Genomic DNA, 24,255 nt, shown 5'->3' with positions numbered 1-24,255 from the left:
GTATTATCGTCTGTAACTTCTTTAACTTCTATACATTTGTGTTTTTATTCCTTTCTTCCTGAAAGGTTGTATAAATTGAGTCATATTTTAAGTATTTTGTAGGAATTTGTTGAAAAGAAACCAATGGCAGTAAATTTTTTCTTTGAGTAAAAAGACAGACTGTGGTTTATTCTGTGGTTCATGTAGCTTTGGTTCATTTTTTTGCGTTCTTATCTCAGATGTCAGTGAATTCTTTTGTTTTTTGGTTTTTTGCCTGTTATCCCAGTGTTCAGTTGAATTTGCAGACTTACGGATAGGAAGTTTTACCAGTTACAGCAGTTTTTGAAGTTAATTTTTTTTTTTTTTTCCTATTCTGTTTTGATGGGGCTGTGTTGAAGCTGTAGATCAATTTGGGAGAATGCCCTGTGAACAGTATTGAGATTTCTGGTGTATCTATCCAGTATCATACACTAGTGTATAGTAGATCTTAGTGTGGTGGTCTGGACTTTTTTTGATGCTATTTGGTTTTGAAGTTTAATTTTCCAGTTGTTGGCCTAGTATGCAGAAATAGATTATCTTGTTAGCTTATCTTGTGGCCTTACTATAAATTCACTTATTAGTTCTGGTGGTTTATTTGCACAAGTAGACAGTCCTAAAAAACTATAATCATGTAATCTGTAAATAAAAACTATTTTTCTCTACAATCTTTTTTTTTTTTTTTTCCTCGCGGTACGCAGGCCTCTCACTGTTGTGGCCTCTCCCGTTGCGGAGCACAGGCTCCGGACGCTCAGGCTCAGCGGCCATGGCTCACGGGCCCAGCCACTCCGCGGCATGTGGGATCGTCCCGGACCGGGGCACGAACCCGTGTCCCCTGCATCGGCAGGCAGACTCTCAGCCACTGCGCCACCAGGGAAGCCCTCTCTACAATCTTGATATCTTTTGTTTCTTTGTCCTACCTTTTTGCCTGCCTCAACTTGGACCTCCATCCCAGGGTTGAGTAGAAATGGCAAGAAGGGATGTCCTTGTCTTGTTCCGACCCTAAGAAGAAAGTACTCAGTGTTAAATAGGATTTAGCTCAGTTTTGTTTTTTTTGTTTTAAGATATCCTTTATCAAATCAAAAAACTTCCCTTTTAATTCCTGGTTTTCTGAGAGGTTTTTTTTTTTAAAAATCATTAGAGAGTGTTGAATTTTGTCAGGCTCTTTTTCTGTATCTGTTGATGTGATAATATGAATTACATTTTGATTGTTAAACCAACTTTGCATTCCTAAGATGAATCCCACCTGATGGTGATGGGTTATCCGTTACCCTATTTATACATTGCGAGATTGAAGATGTAGGGTTCTGTTTAGGGTATTTGTGTCTATTTTCATGAGGGACATCGGTCTGTAATTTTTTTTTCTTGTAATCTTTTTGTTAGTTTTTCATATCAGAGTTCTCATAAAACAAGTTAGAAAGTGTTCTCTTATGCATCCGTTTGTATGATATACAGCACAGCCAGAAAAATCCTTCCTCTACTGAAAGATGTGTACAGTCTGTCTTACTGAGAAAACCAAGGACAAACACAGGATCTGTTAACCAGGGTGAGGCCAGCCTGTTGATCTCCCCCGAAGTCTGTTTTGTTAACTTTTTTTTTTTTAAGAGAAACAAAATTCTGCCAGAATATCATACCTTAATATTAATTTTTTTTTACTGTGAAAATCTTACTGCTTTGTAAAGTTGACAGAATTTCATTGAGAAGATAATAGTCCTGAACTGTTGACTGTTCTTCTTCTTTCAACTTTGTGGAGATTCACGATGGAATGGTATACCGGTGGCATGTTTTCAGTGTAAAAAATGCATAGTTGTTTTTATAGGACAAGGTTTAGGGGGAAAATCTAAAGGAACACTGTGCTTAATTTGGTTATTGGATTTAACAATACATTTCAAATATACCAGTTATTATCACGGTAAGAATGGGAATCTGTTGTTCCCTTTTTGGACAAGGATTCATGAAGCTGTGTGCGGTCGTGCAGCAGTGTGCCCACTAGGAACAGGGATGATGCTGACTGGGGACAGAGATGGGACTTTTGAAGTATGAGTTAAACGGGAGGGTCTTGCAGGGTTTCCACCTGGAGAACAGTCCAGCTCAGAGCTCTCCTTCTGTAGCAGCTGTTGCCTGCTGCCTGCTGACTTGGGTTCGTATGTCTTGCTGAGCACTGTATGCTTATCCTCTCCCCCCATAGGGGAGGTACTGTGACTCCCACTTCACAGAGCCTGGCGCGACTGAGAGCCCAGAGCTGTGAGTGGGCACCGGCCCCTGCAGTATTTTTCTGGCTGTGTTGTTACCAGACGGCATGTGCTACTCCTTCATCAGGATCTTGCCCAGAGGTCCTGCCTGAGCTCTTCCCTGAGACCAGCTTCTTCTGTTGGATTTCCACTTGTCTTCAGTTACAGCCCTGAGATCATACTGGGCTGCTTCTTGTAAAGGGTTATTTGTGTGATTTAGGTGAGGTTTGAGCTGTTTGTAACCTCCAGGGTCTTGCCCATAGAAAGTAGGTGAGCAGTTTAAGGGAGAGAGAATTCAGTCTCGCTTCTGAGGGCTGTGCCTGACCAGGGCAGGTCTCCACAGCCATTGCTGCTGCATTGCTCTTGTCATAATTTATTCTCCCCTATGTGGGCTGGCTTCTGTATACATTGTTTTAAAAACTTTACTGTGGAAAATTTCTGGTGAAACGTAGTATGTTGAACGTACTCTTGCACTCAGAACTGGGGATTAAGTGCAATTAGCCATGCTTTCTTTCTCCTGGCTTCCCGGAATCCTGTCAGGAGGTGGAGGCGTTCTCTTCTGGAGGCGCTGGTCCAAGGGAAAGGCAGGTCCTGACCTTCGGGCATCTCTGGCCGAGTGGCTGCTTCCCTGCTCAGCACAGGGTCCCTGACAGACAGCCAGGTATTTAAAGACAGCTTCTGCTTTCAATGGGAGACCAGAACAGAGAAACAAGCAGAAAACAGTCTACAGAGATGAAACAGCAAGAGAAGGAAGCTGAAAGAACACAATAGAGGTTCCAGTGTCAGGTTTCCAGAGTGCTAAGAGGAGATGTCGCCTCCGTGAAAGACAAACAATTCTTTTAAAAAGTACATTCAAGAACAAGGAAATTAAAAGTAAGAAAGCAGAAACAAACTCAGCAGCAGCATTGGGAAGTAATGTGGATGGTCTCTCTCAGAACATGGAAAGGAAAGACAAATGGGGGAGAAAAGAAAGAAAGTAGGGTGATGAATTCAGAAGGTTCAGTATCCAAATAGTAAAAGTTGCAGAAAGAGAAAAAGGATAAAATCATCAAAGAAATGATGCAAGAACATTTTCTGAACCAAAGGAGAAGGGTTTCTGGATTGAAGCTTCTCAAATGTTGAAGCCCGCCCCTGGGGCCGCCTCTCGGGCTCCCCCCTCCCCCCGCCACCGCTGATGACTTGGGGCTTTTTCTTTACTGCTGTTACTCTAATTGTAATTTTTAAATAGTACTTGTTACAGTTGTAGTTCAATAACCACACATGTGAGTTTATGTGTATGTGCGTGTGTGTAGCTCTCTCCTAACTAGGCTGAACGCTCTTCAGGTTAGGATTATATCTTTTTTTAATCCATACTAGTTAGTAGTTGGCTCAATAAATGCTTTTAGAATTAATTACTCTAAGGGAGGTATGGCCTACAGGGACAGGCATGAACAAATGGATGAGGCTGGCTGGCTGTGAAAGAGTGGGCAGTAGCAATAACACCTTGCAGCTGGCTCACAGCTGAGGCCAGGACAGCACGGTGGCAACTGCAAGGATGGAGAATGGGCACTTGGTGCGTGTTGCCATGCAGCGACCCCCCCCCCCCCCCGGCCCAGAGACAGCCAACCGGAGTGGAGGGCAGCAGGGCTTGCTGAGCAAGGGAGTGGCCTCTGCAGCTTCCCTGCCTGCTGAGGCCCATGGACTTGGCCTGTGGCTTTGGGCCTTGGGCTTCTTTCTTCCCGGAAAGCAGGGAAAATAAGGTTGTTATGGGGATTAAATGATTTCACGTTTAAGTGCTTAGAATAGTCCTAGCATGGTAAATGCCGCATGAATAATTACTTAAATAAACCCCTGCGAGCCCCCGGTCTAATTCATACCTTCCTGTGTCATGAGCGGCCTTTACGATAATTAGTTCCAAATCAGACAGCCCAAATCAATCTCTGCGTATTAGGAAAATCACTCTTTTTGATGCATAGCAGTTTAACGCCACATTGGGAGTCCTTGCCATTATGCTGTTTTCATTTTGCACAGTGCCCACCCCCAGAGAGTGGCAGTATTTTCCCAAAGGTAAATTTACTTCTCCTCCTTAGGAGTACAAAGATTCATTTGTAGCTGAGAAATTATATATGTATTTTAAAAGGCTTCAAAGAACCCAAATCAAAATGTCAGTCATGTGTGTCGTGCCCCGCCCCCTCCCATCCCCAGCCTGAGAGCAACTGGGGTGGCCCGAGGCTTATTCCCCTTTCCAAAGTAAACGTACAAAAGTCAGGGCTCCCTGCTTCCCCTCCCTGTAACTGGAGTGCCTCCTTCATCTGGCTTGAGTTCAGGCATTTAGACCTGAGTTGTTCCAGTAACAAATACCAAACTGAATTGATCCTTTTACTTCCTGCCCATCCCCCTTCCACCAACAAACAGCATCTGCCCCTGCTGTGTTCCTTATCTCAGTGGAATGGTATCACTTTCCCACTTAGCTGCCCAAGCCAGAAAAATGGCTGCCGACCCTCCTGTAGTCTTGCATACGCGAGTTGATCAATCCTGTCCTCTTGGAGTTTTTTATAGCTTTCAAATCTTTTTTCTCCTCAGGCCATTTATCCTGTCTGGATTATAACAGAAACCTTCTGATTGGTCTGGATGGGCTGAATTGCTGCCCAGGTGCATATCTAACACCAGGCAGGCTCTGAACCTGCCTCTGCAGCTGGGCCTTGGCCTGCTTCCCTGTGGATGGAATTAAAGGCACGTTGGCTTTGCACTGACTCCCTGGAGCACTCTCACCTACAGCAGCGACCATATCTTTTGTTGGGTCTAAGTTTTGATATCCATTCTCAGGATCCCAGCTTGTAACTCACCTTATATCGGAACCCTGACCATGTCGCGAGTCTGAGGTGGACCTTTTCTTTCCTCACCATGCCCCCGCCACCCCCAGCACTGGTTTTTTTTTTTTCTTTTTTTTTTTTCAATTAATTAATTAATTTTTGGCTGCATTGGGTCTTCGTTTCTGCGCGTGGGCTTTCTCTAGTTGCGGCGAGCAGGGGCTACTCTTCGCTGTGGTGCGCAGGCTTCTCGTCATGGTGGCGTGGCTTGTTGCGGAGCACGGGCTCTAGGCACACAGGCTTCAGTAGTTGTGGCATGCGGGCTCACGTGGGCTCAGTAGTTGTGGCGCATGGGCTTAGTTGCTCCGCAGCATGTGGGATCTTCCCAGACCAGGGCCTGAACCCGTGTCCCCAGCATTGGCTGGCGGATTCTTAACCACTGCGCCACCAGGGAAGTCCCCAGTGTTGAGTTCTTAGTGCACTTGTCTGTGGTGGCTTTTCTCATGAGGTCCTGTTATCAGCGTGTCCTGATTGCTGGGAGAATGCCTTATACGTACTCTTCTCTAATACATTGGGGGGTTGGAAGAGGTTGAATTGATTGGTGGAAAGTAAATGATGTACTAAAGAAAATTATAGTATAGCTTGGTAGTTTTGATGCAGGTAACCTACCAGACTAAACTTGCATAGGGCTCACGTGGTGATCTTGGTTGGGGTTGGGTAGGTTTGTGCTGGGGCGGCTTGCACACTCCCCGTGGTGCTGTGCTGCAGGCCTGTGGCTCATTCTTGGACTGGCAAGTATCTGGTGTGGAGGTGAGCTCGTAGCCATGCAGCTGTGTGGTCTGGGCGGTCGCCTAACCTCTCAGCACCTCGGTGTCCACTCATGTAAATGAGGCGACTTACCGTGTAGGGTTGCTGTGTGGATGAGATGAATCGGATGAGTGAGTGGAACCATCGGAGTGTCATGGTTTTCCTGCTGTTTGAAGGACTCCTCTTGAGTTAGTCTTTTCCTAAGTAAGCACATCTTTTTGATGCTGTAGGAGGTACATTTAGATATAAACGTATAAGCACTGAAGTGCTGAAGAAATTATTTAATGTAGGTTTTCTACATTGATTTTGAACATCTGCTTTGATAAATTCTGTTCTAATTTACATCTTTAAATATTTAATTATAAAATAACATTACGGAAAAATACTTCAACCATGTTTCTTTCATCTGGGGGATTTATTGATACATTTAGTAACAAAGAAGTGTTTGCGAAAGTCTGTCATGATTAAGGTGTTCAGTAGTAATGAGGAGTCAGCCTGGCTCCAGGGAGATAGTCCTTAGTGTTGCCCTTCCCAGGAGACCTGTGGGGGGTTGTGTCATGTGGCCCAGGTTCACCCAGGCACGCATTCCATCCAGCCACACTGCCATCTGTTCTTTTTCATCATAGTAGCTGCTTATTGAATGACAGCAGGAAAGATAGGGAAATTGCCTTCCTCCTATTATGGACTGCGCCCATGGCCAGTCAGCCCCAGAGAAGTTGCAGCAGTATCCGTGACAAGCTGTGGTAGAGCCACAAGCTTTCTCCCTGAGATTCCGTGTGCAGGAGTGGAATCTGCTTTAGACGGCGTTCTTCCTTTCATTCTTTTATTCATCGTCTACATTCAGAGCTTGCTAGTGTCGTTGGCACTGCAGCAGTGAACAGTTGTGTGTGTGCACGCATGCTGAGAAAGTGGACTGCTTCACTGAGCTTTAGGATTTTAGGGGCAGAGAACGTCGTTAGGCTGGACTTGATGGGCTCCTTGGTGTTTAGATGTACAGTGTACCTGGACTGAAAGAGTTTTTCAGAGCTTCAGTCTCACTCAGTCACAATCCAACCTGGAATATATAGTGTCTTTCATCTTAGATTTTTATACCTGCCTAACGGAGCTAGTACCACCACCTCTAACAGTCGTGGTGAAAATGAAATGAAATGAGATAATGTATGTTTGTGCTTTGCATTAGAGCCACTAAGTAAGTGACAATTTAGATTATTTGTAATGAATGTTGGTAGCGGCTGGACTGTTGATCTTAAAGCTGGGGTCCCTGTATGAGTTTTAGGGGAAAATGAACTTGCAATCATATACAAAAATTTGTGCTTATTAATGTCTTTGCATTTTCTGGAGGACATGTCCATGTTTTTCAATAGATTCTTAAAGACATCTGTCATCAGTATGCATACATGTGCATGTGCATGTCCATATATCATAAATGCAGTTAAGAGCTCCTTTCATAGAAGATGATAAATTAATAGTAATTTCATATTTGCAGGCATCACACATTTTACTTGTTTTGCAGAATAGCACGTGCATTTAAAAGAGCGGCAGAGGCAGAAATCAAGAACAGTTGGCATTTATAAAATGTGCCTGTGTGAATTGCTTCTTTGCTGGATTGGTAACTGGCTCAGGCAATTAATTTTAGCCAGTGCGCTCTGGCATTGCGTGTTGCTTTTGGTTGATCAGTTGTTGGATAAGAGTCTTAAAGATGTATAACTGAAGTATAGCATCCATACTGTAAAGTGCACAAATCATACGTAGGCTGCTGCAGTTTTTACTGCCACCTTCCATACCGGTGTTTAGAATGTTACCAGCTCCCAGCAGCCTCCCTCCTGGCCCCTTGTAGTCAGTATCCCTGAAAAAGAAACCAGAGTTGATTTCTATCACCATGACTCGGTTTTGCTTGTTTTTGAATTTTGTGTGTTGTTTTGCCTGTCATAACATCTGTGAGATTCATTCGCGTTGTTGCATGTAGTACTTGGTCATCGTTTTTCATTGCTGTATGGCTTTCCATTTAAGAATACACCACAGTTTATTTTATTGATGGCTGTGTGGGTTTTCCCGGTTTTGACCTATTACGAATAACGCTGCCATGAATATTGCATGGTGAAGATGTGCGTGTGTTTCTCTTCGGCATATACTTAAGAGTGGAATGGCTGGTAATACTGTATATATCTTTTCACCTGTAGTAGAAACAGTTTCCCAGAATGCCTGTATCATATCACACCCCCGCCAGCAGTTGTATCAAAGCTCTAGGTTGTTCTACATCATTGCCAACTGTTAGCATTGTTGGTTTTTAAAAATTTGGAGCCATGGAAAAATGTACTTAAAAAAAAAATCAATTTTAAAAATTGAGGAAATTTACCCTTTTGGAGTGTACCATTCAGTGTTTTTAAGTTTACAGTTGACCTTGAACAACGCTGATTTGAACTGTGCAGGTCCACTTACACGCAAAATTTTTTCAGTAAATATATTGGAAAAATTTTTTGTAGATTTGTGACAATTTGAAAAAATTCACAAATGAATTCTGTAGCCTAGAAATATTGAAAAAATTAAGAAAAAGGTATGTCACAAATGCATAAAATATATGTACATGTAACATACAAAATATGTGTTGTTTATGTTATCGGTAAGGCTTCTAGTCAACAGTGGGCTATTATCAGTTAAGTTTTAGGGGAGTCAGAAGTTACACATGCATATTCAAGTATGCAGGGTGCTCCAATTGGTGCTCCAATCCCCGCGTTGTTCAGTGGGCAACTGTGTACACAAGTTTGTGCAACCATCACTCTTCAACTCCATCTCAGTTAAAAGTACTAGTTCCTCAACAGAGTGATTCAGAGTTTGGTTACCACGTATATGAACTATGAGTAAATGCATAAAGTACAAACCCATTTTACAAATGACTACATAAATAACAGGTGTGAATTATAATCCGTGACCAGTCACGTCACTTCTCTCAAAGTCTGTTGGTGACTGGTCAGTGCACATCTGTTGTTCAGTTTATACACAGACAGCAGAGTGTGTAGTTGTGTTGCCTCTTTGTTTGCCAGTGATAAATCCATGTGACATTTTACAAAAATAGCTAATCAAAGGAGGAAATTGGCCAAGGAGGATGAAATATAGAATTGAAACAAAAAGTGAAAAACACTGGAAGTAAAACTGGGTGTAAGTGAAGATTTGAAAATATTGATAGTAACATGGTAACTGTGTAACAAAATGAGCCAGAGAGGTAGGTGTGCATGGAGCTGTGGTGTGAACCAGCAACTGTGATCTCATCATTCAGCCAGTGGACCAAGGAGTGGTTTCAACTTTTAAAGCCTATAGACAGACTTTGGACAGGCTGTTAATGCTACAATTGGAGATAGAGCAAATGAACAAATTCAGGCATCCTGGCAGGAAGTAACAGAGTGATAGGTGTGCAGTATGGCAGAAACTTTTACTACACTGCGGAAATAACTTTGCAAGATTCTAATTGAACGTAAGTGGAGTTACAGAAAAAGTAGCCGACTCTAGGAATGTTGACTTTGCTGTTGAGCCAGACATGCTAGATGTGCAGCCAAAAGAACTTAGTAAAGGTGGTCTCCTTGACATAAATGAAGAAAAGAGTTGTGACAAAAAAAAGATGTCACTGAAGAAGTGACAGGGCAAAAAAGTTCGCATTAGAGGAACTTTCAGAGGTATTTCATGACACTGAAAGTACAGAGGATAAAATGTAAAAGGGAGGTGACCCAAACTTAGGAAGGAATGTGACATTTTGTCAAGGCATTGAAAAGATGCTCACTCTGTATCTTTAGTTTAACAACGAGAAGAAGGCAAACACTGTTCAGATGGCTTTTGGTAGTCATTTGATGTCCCACACTCCCACTCGAAGCGAGAACCACCTCTGCTCACGTTAGTTGAATATATGCTCTGTCAGTTGTCTATTGATGAAAACAAGTCATCCCAACACTTAGTGGCTTCAGATGACACGAGTTATTCGTAGTGCTCAGATGTGCAGTCTGGGCAGGGCTCGACAGGGACAGCTCATCTCTTTCTGTGCGGTGTTGGCCGAGGCAGCACGACTGGAAGCCAGTGGGTCTACTCAGGTGGGTCTGCCCCAGGGCTCGGAAGTTGACGCTGCCCCTCAGCTGGAAGCTTAGCTCAGGCTGTGGTTCTTGGAGCTCAGATCCTCTTGGGTTGCTTGAACTTCTGTACAGCATGGTGGTCAGGTTTGTGAGTGAGCATCCCAAGAGAGCCATGGGAACCTAGGTTCCTTTCTTTCTTGTTTTGGTGTTGCCTTTTAGGACTTAGCTTAGGATGTATCTTAGCCTAGTCTGAAGCCCACCCAGATTCAAGGGGAAGGAAGGTAGACTCCGCCTCTTGAAAGGAGTATCAAAGTCACACTGGAAGAAGAGAATTGGGAGAGGGGGAGTTTGGAAAATATAAACAGCCACACATTGCTATTATAATATTAAACATTTAAGTAATTTAATGTTGGCTTCTCTGTCTAGTAAAATCACTATAGGACATTTAGGATATTCAGGTTAGATATTTTATGTGAAAATAAACCCAAATCTTGTGTAAAAGAACAAAATTAAGGAGAAGAAAACTTTCACACTAGTCTAGTTTGTTTAAGGATTTACTTTAGGGTCATTATCAGATTCTTAAAAACTCTTCAAACCTGTTGATGTCTTAATTTTTTAAAAACTGTAGCTGTATCAATTTGCATTCTTTGTTTCTACTCTCATATTCTGGCAAGCATCTCAAGTTTTATTAAAGGGCCGGCTTGTTTCAAGCGTGATGAGGTTACTGTCCTGGTGGGATCTCAGTATGTACAGCGAGTATAAACTAGGCAGCTCTGGAGTGAGATGATGGTTGTGATCCTTGTACTTTTCTCCCTCTTCTGTGTGTGCTGTTTTATGGAGCATTTATATCGGATTGTGGGCTGAGCCTTGGGCTCAGTGCCAAGGTTTGTCAGTACCTGTTTCCTCACACCTGCCTTGGGACTGCCCTACTTGTCCCAAGAAAAGAAGTTAGGCACTGAAGTTAGTATGTGAATGAAAGGGAGACCTGAAGCTGGAAGGTCGGCGGCCACCACTGACAGGCCATCTGCTTTCCCATTTCCCATTCCAGTGCACTGGCCTCTTGCTGTACCAGGCAGCCTGGTGACTGAGCCTGGACTCGGCCAACTGTGGCCAGGAGACTGGGGTTGGTGCTGGAACTGTTAACAGTGTAGGACAAAGTAAGGGTAGAATTTGGTGTAAGCATCTAGAAACCTCTATAGCAACTTGACAGTAATTTATGTTCACTGACTCTGATGATAGAAGTTTCGTGCTTAGCTTTTGTATGCTTTTATTTTGAAATTTCATTTTTCTAGAAATTCCTCTTTATTGTATTTTACAGAAGTGTTGGTCTGTGACAGGTCTGTGGTCCTTTACCACAGATGGCTGGAAGAGTTGGGGTCTAAACCACGTAAAGAAGCCAACTTTAAAAATCTTTTCGTTTCCACGTCTTTGATAGTTTTTTGAAAAAGATATTCTGTAGTATGCATAAGTAGCCGATGCCTATGACTTGTTAATCTTGAAAGTTCTAAAAAATACAACTGGCCACAGATTACAGAGGGCTACAATTACAGAATCTATAAAAGCCTACCTCTCTGGTAAAAGAGGGGGAAGGGCTTTTGTCACTTAGAGACACAGAGAGTTGGCAGCCCCAATGGTACAGCTTTAGCCATGGGTCAAAAACAAATAGAGAACCACACGAACAACAGAGAATTCTGTTAATTGTTTGGAAACAGAATAGTCAGTGTAGCAGAGAGCAACGCTTGGGACTTTTCATTCCGTAGTGGACACCGTCCCACAAACTGACTAATCCACGGTTTTGTGACCCAGATGCCAGGCTCTCAGAATCTGCAAGCCCATCATAAAGACAGACTTGGAACGCCACCACCAGGGGAGTGGGTGGTGGTTAACTGACGCACACACGAAACTGTCCAGAAGGGTCAAGGAAGGCTCGCTGGTGGAGATGTTGCCAGTTTGAGAATTTATAGCACAGATCGGATTTTGACACATTCTGTTTTAGGAAAACTGCTTCGCTCTGGTGACATTACAGCAATGGTTTATCTTTTAAAGAATGTTTAGGCCTACTTTTTGAAGGTTTATGAAGGATTTTGCCATTGATGCTTAGTCACAGAGGTATATCCAGATTGTGTGTTGTTTCTGGTTTAGCTCCTCCCTTGACACGCTCACTATTATGTGTCCTGCTGACCCTTGAGCAGCGTGGGCCCCAGGGTGCCAGCCCTCCGCGCAGTCGAAAATCTGCATATAACTTGTGGTCAGCCCCCTGTGTAAGGGTTCCCCTGTATCTGCGGTTCCGCTGCTGGGGATTCAGCCAGCCAGGGATGGTGTGGTACTGTAGTGTTTATTTACTGTTGAAAAAATATGTGCATATAAGTGGACCTGGGCAGTTCAAACGGGTGTTGTTAAAGGGTCAACTGTAGTGATTTTCCGTCACTTCATCACTAGTATATCATTTCTTCTGACCACTCTGGAGGAGTGGTGTTTCTTTTCAGGAAGCAATTGATAATATATTTATTCATCCTTATCATCTCATTTGAAGAGCGAAAGAGATAACTAAGATATCAGAAGTACAGCTGATTTTTTATGATCCAGCAACCTTGCTAAATTCATTTATTAATTCCATTAGTTTATCTATAGATTCTTACAAATTTTCTTTATACATAGTCATGTAGTAATGATGATTTTATTCTTTCCTTCATACCCTGTGTTTTTACCTCCCTTTTTTGCCTGTGGAACCTGGCTAAGACTTCTGGAACACTGTCAAGTTAGGGATGGTGATGCTGGGCATTCTTGACTTATCCCAGTCTTGGGGGGCGGGACGGGGGGGAGGGACTCTTTTCCAGCAGTATTAATTTAAGTTTAATGTAGATACTTTCATTAGATTAAGGAAGTATTTTCCTATTTCTGTCTTGCTAAGAGTTTTTACTATGAGTGAGTGTTTGGTAAACTTTATCAGTTGCTTTTTCTGCATATATTAAGATAACTCTGGTTCTCCTTTCTGAAAATATGGTGAATTACATTGATTGCTTTTTTAAAATTAAGACTTTATTTTTCCTAAAGCAGTTCTAAGTTCAGAGCAAAATTTAGGGGAAGGTACAGAGGTTTCCCACGTGCCTCCTGCTCTGGTACATGCACAGCCTCCCCATTGTCAGCATCCCCACCAGAGCGGAACATGCGTTACAGTTGATGAGCCTGTAACGACACATCGTGATCACCCAAAGTCCGTCATTCCCATGGCGGTTCACTCTTGGCGTTGTACATTCTGTGGGTTTGGACAAACGTATAAGGACTCATATCCATCATTATAGTGACATACGGAGTATTTTCAGTGCCCTAGAAACCCTTTGAGGGTTTGAGTTCCTTGTTTGGCTAATAAGTTACTTGAAATACATTGCTTAATTTCCAGACAGTTGGGAATTTGCTAGTTACCTTTTTTTGTTTTTTTTTTTTTTCTGCGGTACGCGGGCCTCTCACTGCCGTGGCCTCTCCCGTTGCAGAGCACAGGCTCTGGACGCGCAAGCTCAGCGGCCATGGCTCACGGGCCGAGCCGCTCCGCGGCATGTGGGATCTTCCCGGACCGGGGCACGAACCCGTGTCCCCTGCATCAGCAGGCGGACTCTCAACCACTGAGCCACCAGGGAAGCCCCGCTAGTTACCTTTTTGTTGGAGTCCACCTTAATGCTAGACACAACACAGAGCATATATACTCAGGAATTTTAGTCCTTTGATATTTATTGGATCTTGTGCTTTCACCTAGCACGTGGTCAATTTTAGTAACTATTTCACCTGCAAAGATGAGTTGCTGTTGGGTGTAGTATGTTATATGTCAGTTAGATCGTTTATTCATCATGCTGTTCAGATCATCTGTATGCTGCCGAAAGGTAGGAGGGTGTATATAATCAGCTGTGCCCCTTGTCTCCTCTGTGTGTCTTCAACTTCCCTCTGCTTTCGGAGGTGCCCACTGGGCTTGGTTTCAGGACTCGTGGCTGTCGTCAAAGGACAGATAGCACCGTGTGTGTGTGTGTGTGTGTGTGTGTGTGTGTGTGTGTGTGTGTGTGTGTGTGTGGTGTGTGTGTGGTGTGTGTGTGTGTGTGTGTGTGTGTGTGTGTGTGTGTGTGTGTGTTAGTGCCTTTTCCTTAGCTCTTCAGGGTCTTGAATGCCCAGAATTGGCAAACGCCCTTTAGGGAAAGGCGGCTGTTGAGGACCTGTTCCTTCTCCATCTCTGTCACCTCCTGCTGTCTTGGGCTCCACACATCTGGGTTGTTTTCTAATCCGGCTTCTCTGAGTTTTCTCAGTGGGAGTTGTGGTCTTGCCCGAGCTATTCCCTCACATTCAAATGGACGTCCTCCTATCACACTTTATTTATTTATTTTAAATAAATTTATTCATCTATTTATTTTTGGCTGCGTTGGGTCTTTGTTGCTGCACGTGGGCTTTCTGTGATTGTGGCAAGCGGGGCTACTCTTCATTGCAGTGCACGGGCTTCTCCTTGCGGTGGCTTCTCTTGTTGTGGAGCACGGGCTCTAGGCGCGCGGGCTTCAGTAGTTGTGGCTCGCGGGCTCAGTAGTTGTGGCTTGTGGGCTCTAGAGCGCAGGCTCAGTAGTTGTGGCGCATGGGCCTAGTTGGTCTGTGGCATGTGGGATCTTCCTGGACCAAGGCTCAAACCTGTGTCCCCTGCATTGGCAGGTAGATTCTTAACCACAGAGCCACCAGGGGAGTCCCCTATCACACTTTAAAAAACTTAGTCATATGTGTTTTTTGGTTTTGTTTTCATTTGTGACTGAATTTTCAGTGTATGAAGAAAGAACTTGTATTTCACATAAAAGTTTTCAAAAGTAGGCAGCAAAATTAACATATTTGGCTCTCCAGTGAGATTTTCTCACAAATTTAAAGGCTGTGATTTAAAAGGAGGGTGGTGTTATGTTGTTTACAGATAACACAGTGATTTTTTTTTTTTTTTTTTTTTTTGGTGCGGTACGCGGGCCTCCATTGCGGAGCACAGGCTCCGGACGTGCAGGCCCAGCAGCCATGGCTCACGGGCCCAGCCGCTCCGCGGCATGTGGGATCTTCCTGGACTGGGGCACGAACCCGTGTCCCCTGCATCGGCAGGCAGACTCTCAACCACTGCGCCACCAGGGAAGCCCCAACACAGTGACTTTTGATGGAGCTGAGATAGGGTTCCTGGCCTTTTAATAGTTTGTTTAACCGATATTTATTATTCTATTGTGAATCAGGTACTGCTCTGGGTCTGGGGGTGGCAGGGGGTGGGAGATGGAATACAGTGATTATCTTGGTAGATTAGGTCCCAGTTCTCTTCAGGCTCAACTTCTGCATGTAACAAAATAGGGAGAGAATAAAGAACAGTGTTGTTATGTCAGTATCAGCAAAACACATTTTAATCAGTAGCTTTCAAATATTGTACACTGAGAAATTTTTTTTTCCTTTTACAGAATATGACAGATACCTAGCATCTAGCCAAATAATGGCAGCTGCCTACCTTGACCCAAACTTGAATCACACACCGAATTCAAGTACCAAGACTCACCTGGGTACCGGTGTGGAACGTTCCCCTGGGGCCATGGAGCGAGTGTTGAAGGTCTTTCATTATTTTGAAAGCAACAGTGAGCCAACCACTTGGGCCAGTATTATCAGGCATGGAGACGCTACTGACGTCAGGGTAAGTACATTTTCCTAGGACACATCCTCAGTGTATATGTAGGTTAAATGGTAATGGCACATACCAAAAAAAGGCAGAGTAATAATTTTTATTCCCTTATTTCAGAGATGTTAACTTTTCTCTATAGTATTTATTGAGTTAATATGTGACGGACCAGAGTTTTAATTTATGTAAAATTTCTTAGAAAAATAGTAACTGCATCATATTATTCATATAAGGCCATTGACTTGTTTTTCTCTCCTGTTTTTAAAAAAATTCTTTGACATATACAAGGAAACAAAGGAATTAAAATAGCGTCTAATACTGTTGAAATAAATTATTTTCTAGAAAGTGTAATTTTGAAGGTATTTTCATGACTCCAGGTAGGATAGATTCTTAAAAAAAATATATGTATATCTTCTATATACCAGACACTTCGCAAGGTTCTGGGGATATTAAAGGTCCTGGTCATACAGCTTCCAGTCTGTTGTGGGCAAGATGCCCATGGCCTTAATTGCAGTTCGGTGCAGGCAGTGCTTCCCGGGGTGTTGCAGATGACGAGGGCCGACAGGGATGTCACTGCGTGTGACTGTGAGAGGTGGCTGGACACACTTTCCTCTGGGTGCTGATGAGAGTGGGTGGTAAAGAATTGTGAGGGGAGCACAGTGTAGGCAGAGGTTGCTGAGAGTGAGGAGTGAGCACCGTGATCTCAGAAACCTGAGTTCAAAATGTAAATTTTCAGGATGTTTACTTTGATCAAGTGTTGAAGAAACCCCTCCTCCTTCCTGCTCTTTCACTTAGTCCCTATTCATCTTTAAGGAGGACAAGTGTCCAGCGAGTAGGACCATCAGATGTATCTCCCCTGCTTTCAGTAATAAAGAAACAAAGTAATTTGTACTCTTTGACTTATTTGCCTTAACTGTTTTTAAGTACAGTAAAGGGACTGGTAGAATTTAGATTTAAGGCTACATGTTACATGTGCATTATATATAATATTCTGCTACCTCTTGTGATACTGTAATACTGACTATTCAAACGGACTAGTTATTAAAAGGAGAATCATTCACTCAGGATTGAAACATGTGTTAGTATCTCTTCATGTGCTATACTTAAAACATAGTAGTCTCTTTTTACAAGCTTTCCATGAAGCTTGCTGGCTTTTTCTAGTTTTTCTATAGTTCTGTTTTATATTTAACCTTATAAACACAGTCACTGGAGAGAAACCTTGTAAGGTAACGTTTATGGGAAGGCTGTTAGGGTATGTTCTAGTTTTTATTAATTTCGGATACAATGAGAGAGGAAATTCTTTAAACCATCGCATCGGCCTTAATAAACTTCAGAGCATTTGTGCAGGAGGGGAGCCTTTCAAAGATTATGAATTTGACAAGACATTAGCAAATGTTCAGAATTTATTATATCAGAAATTCACCTGGGAAGGACTCCGTGACAGATGTGCCATGGTTTTAGTATCATAGGTGCTGCACATGAGAGGAATCATACCACGAAGAGAACCAGTGATCGCTGACACGTGGCCGCCTTTAGCCAATGTTAAAATCTTACCAGACATCAGAACATTCATATTGTGAAGAAAAATTTAAACCAGATACAAATACATAAGTTATGAGAACGTATTTGTTAAACTTTTATGAAGATCAACACGAGCAAATCTGTGTGGCCAAAGAGCAAGTTGTTTTATTTCACAGTAATTGATAAATGTCTGGAATTTAGCAAGTCTTAGCAGCTGATGATTGAGTTTTCAACATGAGGCAGAGAAACCTCTATTGGCATTGCTTGAACCCAGCCCTCTCCTGGAATAGCATGAAATCAACATAGTGCTGGGTCACTGTGATGGCAGGTGGGTATTATTCATAACCCGCTTCCTTCTACTGCTGTAACATTTGAAAATGCAGTATTTTCATGTAAGTTAATTAATGGATGGATCTAAAAATCAACCATTTTCTGAAAGGAGATAGCTTATTTTTATCCAGAGTTGATGAATAATTAGATTGAGTCTCAGACTCTGTTTCTGCACTGCCCGATGTGGTAGCTGTGTGCAACTGCTGAATACTTGAATGTAGCTAGTCTGAATTGATGTTTTGTAAGTGTAAAAATACAACTGGATTTCAGAGATTTAGTATGAAAAAGAATGTAAAATCTCATCAGTAATTTGTTATAATTTTGTTTTTGGCATGCTAGGTTAAAGAAAATATATCATTAAAATTGAATTCACCTGTTTCTTTTTACACTTTTTTAAAGTGACCGCTAGAAATTTTAAAACAACATATGTAGCTTGCATTATATTTCTACTGGACAGCTGTGCTCTATAGAAAGTAATTATCTGAGAGACTGCTTGACTCAGAAGAACCAAACCTTTGGAGGAGTTGAAAGGTTTATTTTCACCAGGAAAAACCTGGATTCTTGTTACAATTCATTACAGAGGGTTTATTTCTCATGCTTTACTAGATCTCACTCCTATTACATATTTGTGCTAATTATACACTAATTGTATAGAGGGTGCTGAAAGGAGTCACAGAGCTCCACTGGGAATAGGTAGAGTGTATACAGCAGCAGTAGGAACACGGTACTCATTGAAGGGCTTTGGACACCTCAGGCATAGGCCTCGTGGCCTTGGGTGCTCCCAGCCATCACCGGCCACGTGTGCAGCACCCAGGTGTGAGGAGGGCTAAGGCCTCCTTGTGGTGGGATCTGTGAGATGGGCACAGAGGCACGTTCCATCTCCGTAGCCAGCCTTGCCCTGTGTAACTGCCCAAGTGCCACCAAAATCAGGTGCAAGTTGGAAATCCAGTTATAATTAGTAAACAGTGGTGCAGGCTAGTGGTGTCCTGCCCCAAAATCAGTAGCCCATGGTCTCAAACCTCACTTATCTTGGCCATAGCTGAGTGTCAGTATCATGCTTCAGGCAGCTCTGGAGATAAGTGTGGGGTCAGTGCAGAAGAGCCAAGATTAACCCGTGGTGGACAATACTGAATAAGATTTGTCATCTAGAAACATTGTAGTGACACTTCAGAATAATAAGGGTATAGAGAAGATCCAGATTCTACCAGAGAAGTCTCCTACTCAGGGAAAAGAACATTTACATCAGACTTTAATCTGCGATGCCAGATGCAGGATAACATTGGAGCAGTGTCCTCAGAGGCTCTGGGGAACAGCTTGTACCTCTGGAGTCTATACCAAGTACAGTATCAATCGTAAAAACATGGAGTGAAGGTATCTGTAGAGAAATAAGGAGGTAGGAAGTTCATACCATAGGCTCTCTTTGAAAACACAGCTAGATGACATCACAGAGCATGAAGAAGTGTGGACCCAGAGGGAAGCACTGTAGTGGGGTGCGAGAGGCTGGCTCCCTTGCTGGCCTCAAACGTCTTCAGAGGCTCTTAAAGCCGTGGCCGTGGTTTCATCCCACGCTCTTGCCTAGTCCACAACTGTACCCCGTTCTGACTTGTTTCATTTTCAGTTTAAGACCTAATGCCGCCCAGCTGCATCTGTCCCTCTCTTCTCTGTCTTTGCCTTTCTTTCTCCAAAAGAACCATCAGCGCTTCAGAGGAAGGGTCTCCCCTTCTTTTAGTTAAGTAGGGCCCTTGGCATCATCTTTTACTCCTTTTGCTTATACTGTGCATCCAATGCATTAGCTAATCCTGTCCACGTTGTCCTCAGAGTGTACCTGGAATCCCCTACCTCCTAGGACGTCAGCTGCACACCTTTCTTGGAGCCACGTGGTCTCCTAACTGACATCACAACCCAGCAGCCAGAACGGTCCTGTTAACATGAGAGCCAGAGCACATCACTCCTCCACTTGGAACCTTCCAATGCCTTCCTCTCTATTTGGAGTGAATATTCAAGTCCTTCAGGAGCCCCTAGCCCGTTCTTCTCCCCGTCTTGCCCTGTGACCTTCCATCTTACCGGTCACCCACTTTTACGTTCTGCTTCCTGGACCTGTTTCTCTAATATGCTGGTCTTGTAATCAGTAATTTGCTCAAAACCCCCAGTAGCTCCCCATTTCTCTCAGAGAAAAGCCACATTCATTCCCCCAATGGCCCCCAAGGACCTACAGGACCTGGCTCCTTGTTACCCATCCTGAGCTTCCAGCAAGCAGCACACGCTTGCTGATGCCTTTGTTTTAGCCCAGTGATACCCACTTCAGACTTGTGATCTACACAACTGGCAAGTCACACATTTGTGTTATTCTGAGCCCCTGAGTTTGTGGTCATTTGTTACAGTAGCAATGAGAAACTAAGAGTGACTGTAGATTGTCGAGACAGAAGTGCACGCTTTGTCTTGAGTACCGTTAGGTGGGCCCCTCGTCTGCTGCTGAACCAAGAGCAGGAGATGGTGCCCTGGCTGTGGGAGAGCAGGACTGGATTTCCGCATCTTGTTTTGGTAACTGAATGATGCTAGGCTCCTACCTCTACAGGTGTGATCAGAGAAGAATGGTGGGAACCCATTGATTCCCAAATGTAAAGAGTATCCGAAAGAGAGCTCACTGAGAAGGAGAAGCCCTGGACAGGATAAGAGACAAGTCAGTTCTTAGGAGGAGTGAAGAGATGAACAGTGTTCAGAGCAATACGTGTGACCTCAGATACCTGCTCTTGTGATAAATGGAGAAACGTTGCAAACTGCCTGTGAGGAGATAGCTAACAATATGAAATGTCCATTATCATCTTGTCCCCTGCCTTACCTTCTGCACAGATGACTTACTCTCCCGCATGCATTCATTATCACGTCCTCTTCCTGCTCAGCTCTAAGACTTGTCAGGGTCACGATCGCATCTCATCGTCATTGGGTCACTAGCACCAGGCATGCAGCGGGCCTTTAGGTGGCTGCTGAGCAGTTGAGGGGTGCACATTCACGAGTGAACGGACATGAAGTACGCGGCCGTACGAGTGCTCTCCACCGGGAGAAGGTCACTTCTGTTCAAAGCGCTGTCTAAAAGATAAGTGGCCAGGTTGAACCAAGCAAAGTCATAACAAGAACTTTCAGAAACAAACACAATTACAGCCTCATCTCACTAGTCAGCAATCAGGGAAACGTAAATTATAACAGCAACCCCCGCCCCCACCCCCACCCCCACCCCATCCCCGTTTGGTGCATCACATTGATAAACATTGTAAGATGGATTTCATCCGTTATTGGTATGAGATGAGGAACAGTCTGTCATTACGTGTCAAGTGTAATCGGTATAGTTTTGTTGGTGCACAGTTTGGATGTACTTACCAAAATGTCATATTTTAAGTAGCTCTTGACCCAGCACGTCTGTTTCTAAGCAGTGCCTGTACGTATGTATGACGACAGCTAGAAGGATGCTCCTGGCAGGATTACTTGCGTTTCCACCTCCCTTTCCCCCAAAACAAGGAAACAAAAAAGAAAATAACTATCTCCCGGTAGTAAAATGGCTGAATTGCTATGTTCCTGATGAAATACAAGCACGATGCAGACACTGGCTTCTTTTATTTCCAAGTTTGAGAAGAGTCCTTTACTGTGAATATCTAACATGAGAATTTAATCAGGAAAAGTGTAATTTCTAAGGCCTGGGCTGTGATATAAATGAATAAAAGGAGTTTTCAGAGTAGCTAAGTGTTGCTTTGTGTATTGTAGGACTAGATTGTCATGAACCTTTAAAGCCAGGAGGAGAAATTTAAGTTTAATTTGGATACCATCAGTGGCATATTATGAACCCATGTCCTCTTAGCTCCCTAGAGACAGTCCCTTTTCTAAATGTACATATTCCGGAAATAATATACACATATACTAATGTGTGTGTGTGTGTGTTATATGGAAGTGGTAATGTTTCCATATGGTAGCGTTGAGTTTGCATTTCTCACTAAAAATTTAGTTCTCAAAGTTATTTGTTCAGTTATTCAGAACCAAATAGTTGGTTCTCAGAATTATCAGTACTTTTTACTGAGTACTTATGTACATTTAGCATCAAATATTTAAGCACCTCGTCCACTCATAACCTTGGCTACTATCCAGACTAAGTCCCAAGTGGCATTTATGAGAGTATTAGAGAATGAGACTGGGACGGAACTCAGTCTGGAAGCATCATGGAAAAGCACGAAGTGAAATAAAAGGGAATGCCTGTGTTTATTGCTTAATTGTTTAGTGGAGAGTGAAATTGCAACCTGGTTTAGGTACCAGGTCCTACAGTTTGGGGACTCTGGTTATGCAAACCCAGACTTGAAATTATTCCAGTGTATTCTGGCAGTGCGATCAAGTGAACTGACTAAAATTCTGTCTATTCCACGAGACTTCAAGGCTAGGAACCTGCCTTCCCCCTAATCATCACCGTGTTTTTGGACTAAGCCCCTCTAATTGATACTGCTTCTCTGCAGGTGGGCTCCTGTGTGTACCCGTGAGTCAGAGGACATGAGGGTCACCTGTGCTGTGCGAGGGGTCATCAGGGCAGGCACCCAGCGAAGATGGGGTTTCTCCCGGGGTGTTGATGGCAAATACAAGTATAAGGAATGGTTGTGCCCTGCCTTACACTCTACATCTGGGCGTGGAGGGGTAGACAGACCAAGACACAAAGATCTGGGGGTGATGTGGAATCGGAATCAGGGGGAGATGAGCAGGGTAACTAGAGCCTGCGTGCTCTCGGGAGTGAGCTGGCAGAGCGGGGGCGAGAGACAAAGGCGCTTTTGTGGGAGTTTGAAAGAGGCGCCAGCGCCTGTCCTTTGCAGCTCAGGGATTTGGATGTTGGCAAGGAGAAAGCTGCCCAAGTCGCCTTTCAGAGAATTAGCAGAAAAGATGGCCCTTCCTGTAGGCAGATCCCGCACCCCAGAGCACAAGATTTGCAGGCGAGCTTGGGGCTGGATCTGGGCTCCCACCGTCCCCTGGCAGGATGCCCTTGGGTGGTGTTCAGCCTGCACTGTCACTCACGGCGGCCCTGTCAGAAATTCAGGCCTTGAATCCAGAAGCCAGAAAAAACGTTTTATGCTCATTCCAGGTACCACCCCAATCCACCACCACCACCACCACCCCCCCACCCCGTCCGCGAGTTCTGTAGGCTGCAGACATGCCTCCTGTCCCAGTAAGAGTTCATCTTCCTGAAACTGTTGTCAGCTCTTCCAGCTGGGTTCTTTTTCATGCTTTCTCTCTGGTGCCACGTTTGCTCCCTCCCTCCATCCTTCCTCTGCCGCTCTCCTGGGCTCGATGCACAGCCTTGTCCTGGGGATTGAGGAGTCAGGAAGGGTGGTGGGCATGTGCAGGTACAGGAGTGCGGCACACGTCCTGCCCGTGGTGTGGACTCGCTGGGTCCTTGACAGTTTTTGAATATAGTACGTGTTATTATTTATCTGTTCTTATGGGTAGTGCTGGGGACATCCTTAATTGTGTTATCAACAGCATTGTGCCATAGTAAATACTAGTGTGTGCAGAACTTTTAAGATGTGTCTTACATTATAAGTTATGTGTTAGCTTCAGTTAATTGCTAGTCTTTAAAAACCAATGATGTTTTTCTCTAGTAGATAGTTCTGATTTTCCATGATAGACATTTTCATGTTAATCTCAGAATCATTAAAAAAAACCTTATTAATGTCCTAAAGTATTGAGAAGATTGCAGTGGATGGTGATTAGCACCCGCTCACGTTAAGGGTGGCAGATGGTCTCCATCGTATTCCCAAGGTGTCTTCCACGCGTGCTACCCATTTACAGACATAGACGCCTGGCTGACACATCTCTGTGGGCACAGGGCAAGAATCAGTGCTAATAACACTTTCTTTTCCACAGCCCCAGGGTAAACGCCTTCTCTAGGGAGCCTTCCCTGATGCCCTCCTTCAAAGGTCACCTTCATCTCCTCTGAACTCATGGGGCACACGTGTTAGAAAAGTTAGGTTGGGGGCTGTTGTGAATTGCTGCATGTTAACCTATAGAGAGCAAAGAGCAGGTGGCTAGGCCTAACTTTAAGTATCTTTTCATATGTCATCAGTACTATCAGAAACATGGCCTTAATTATATGTTCCTAAATGTGTGTTTTTTAAAAATGATATTAGGGTTGCAGCCTGTTCTCAACAATATCGTTGGTTCAGAAAGTATATAACCTTCCACAGGTCTCATTCTTAGGAAGCCACCTGAGGTGTGGCCGTGTGCTCTGATGAGTTGGGGTGACGCAGAGGTGGAGCTGCAGAAATCAATAAAGAAAGGGGAAGTGCCTCTTTTTGTGGTTTTTAAAAAACTTTTCTTTGCTCATAAAAATACTTTTTGTGAAAAAAGATTTCTAAGTAAAATTAAGTGATTTATTTAAATTGATACTCTTTTACCAAAGATTTCTGATAATTAACTAAAAGAAATGAACATTGCATTAATTTTAGCATGCAGTTTTTTGTTTATAACAGTCGTTTTTGTGGGGGGTATGTTTTAGGGCATCATTCAGAAGATAGTGGACAGTCACAAAGTAAAGCACGTGGCCTGCTATGGATTTCGCCTCAGTCACCTGCGGTCAGAGGAGGTTCACTGGCTCCATTTGGATATGGGTGTCTCCAATGTGAGGGAGAAGTATGAACTTGCACACCCACCAGAGGAGTGGAAGTAAGATTACAAACCTACTTTGGGGTGACTCGAACTTGATTTGTTTTGCATATTAGAGACACGCACAAGAGGATGATTATCTATGCTTAATTGTCACACTGATTGTCATTGGGACTCCTGTATAAATAGAGTTGGCCGGTAATTATTAACTAGTGATCTCTTCT

The 24,255-nt window shown here is 43.6% G+C and overlaps 1 protein-coding gene across 13 annotated transcripts in view; it reads left to right on the top strand.

Moving 5' to 3' along the window:
• Positions 1-24,255, top strand: part of PTK2 (protein tyrosine kinase 2) — a 252,784-nt gene that overhangs the window by 70,608 nt on the left and 157,921 nt on the right. For 11 of the 13 annotated variants that reach the window (XM_073794833.1, XM_073794836.1, XM_073794834.1 and 8 more), the window contains 2 exons: positions 15,342-15,568; positions 23,925-24,091. In XM_073794833.1, the coding sequence (XP_073650934.1) occupies positions 15,374-15,568; positions 23,925-24,091 (362 nt within the window). In that variant the 5' untranslated portion in view covers positions 15,342-15,373. Of the gene's footprint in view, positions 1-4,808; positions 4,959-15,341; positions 15,569-23,924; positions 24,092-24,255 lie in introns of those variants that run through there. The other 2 variants (XM_073794839.1, XM_073794842.1) reach the window with 2 other exon arrangements.

The sequence above is a fragment of the Tursiops truncatus genome, chromosome 17 (assembly GCF_011762595.2).
Source record: "Tursiops truncatus isolate mTurTru1 chromosome 17, mTurTru1.mat.Y, whole genome shotgun sequence".
NCBI lineage: Eukaryota > Metazoa > Chordata > Mammalia > Artiodactyla > Delphinidae > Tursiops > Tursiops truncatus.
The sequence above is the reverse complement of the archived record's forward strand: the minus strand, read 5'-3'. Positions and strand labels throughout refer to the sequence as shown.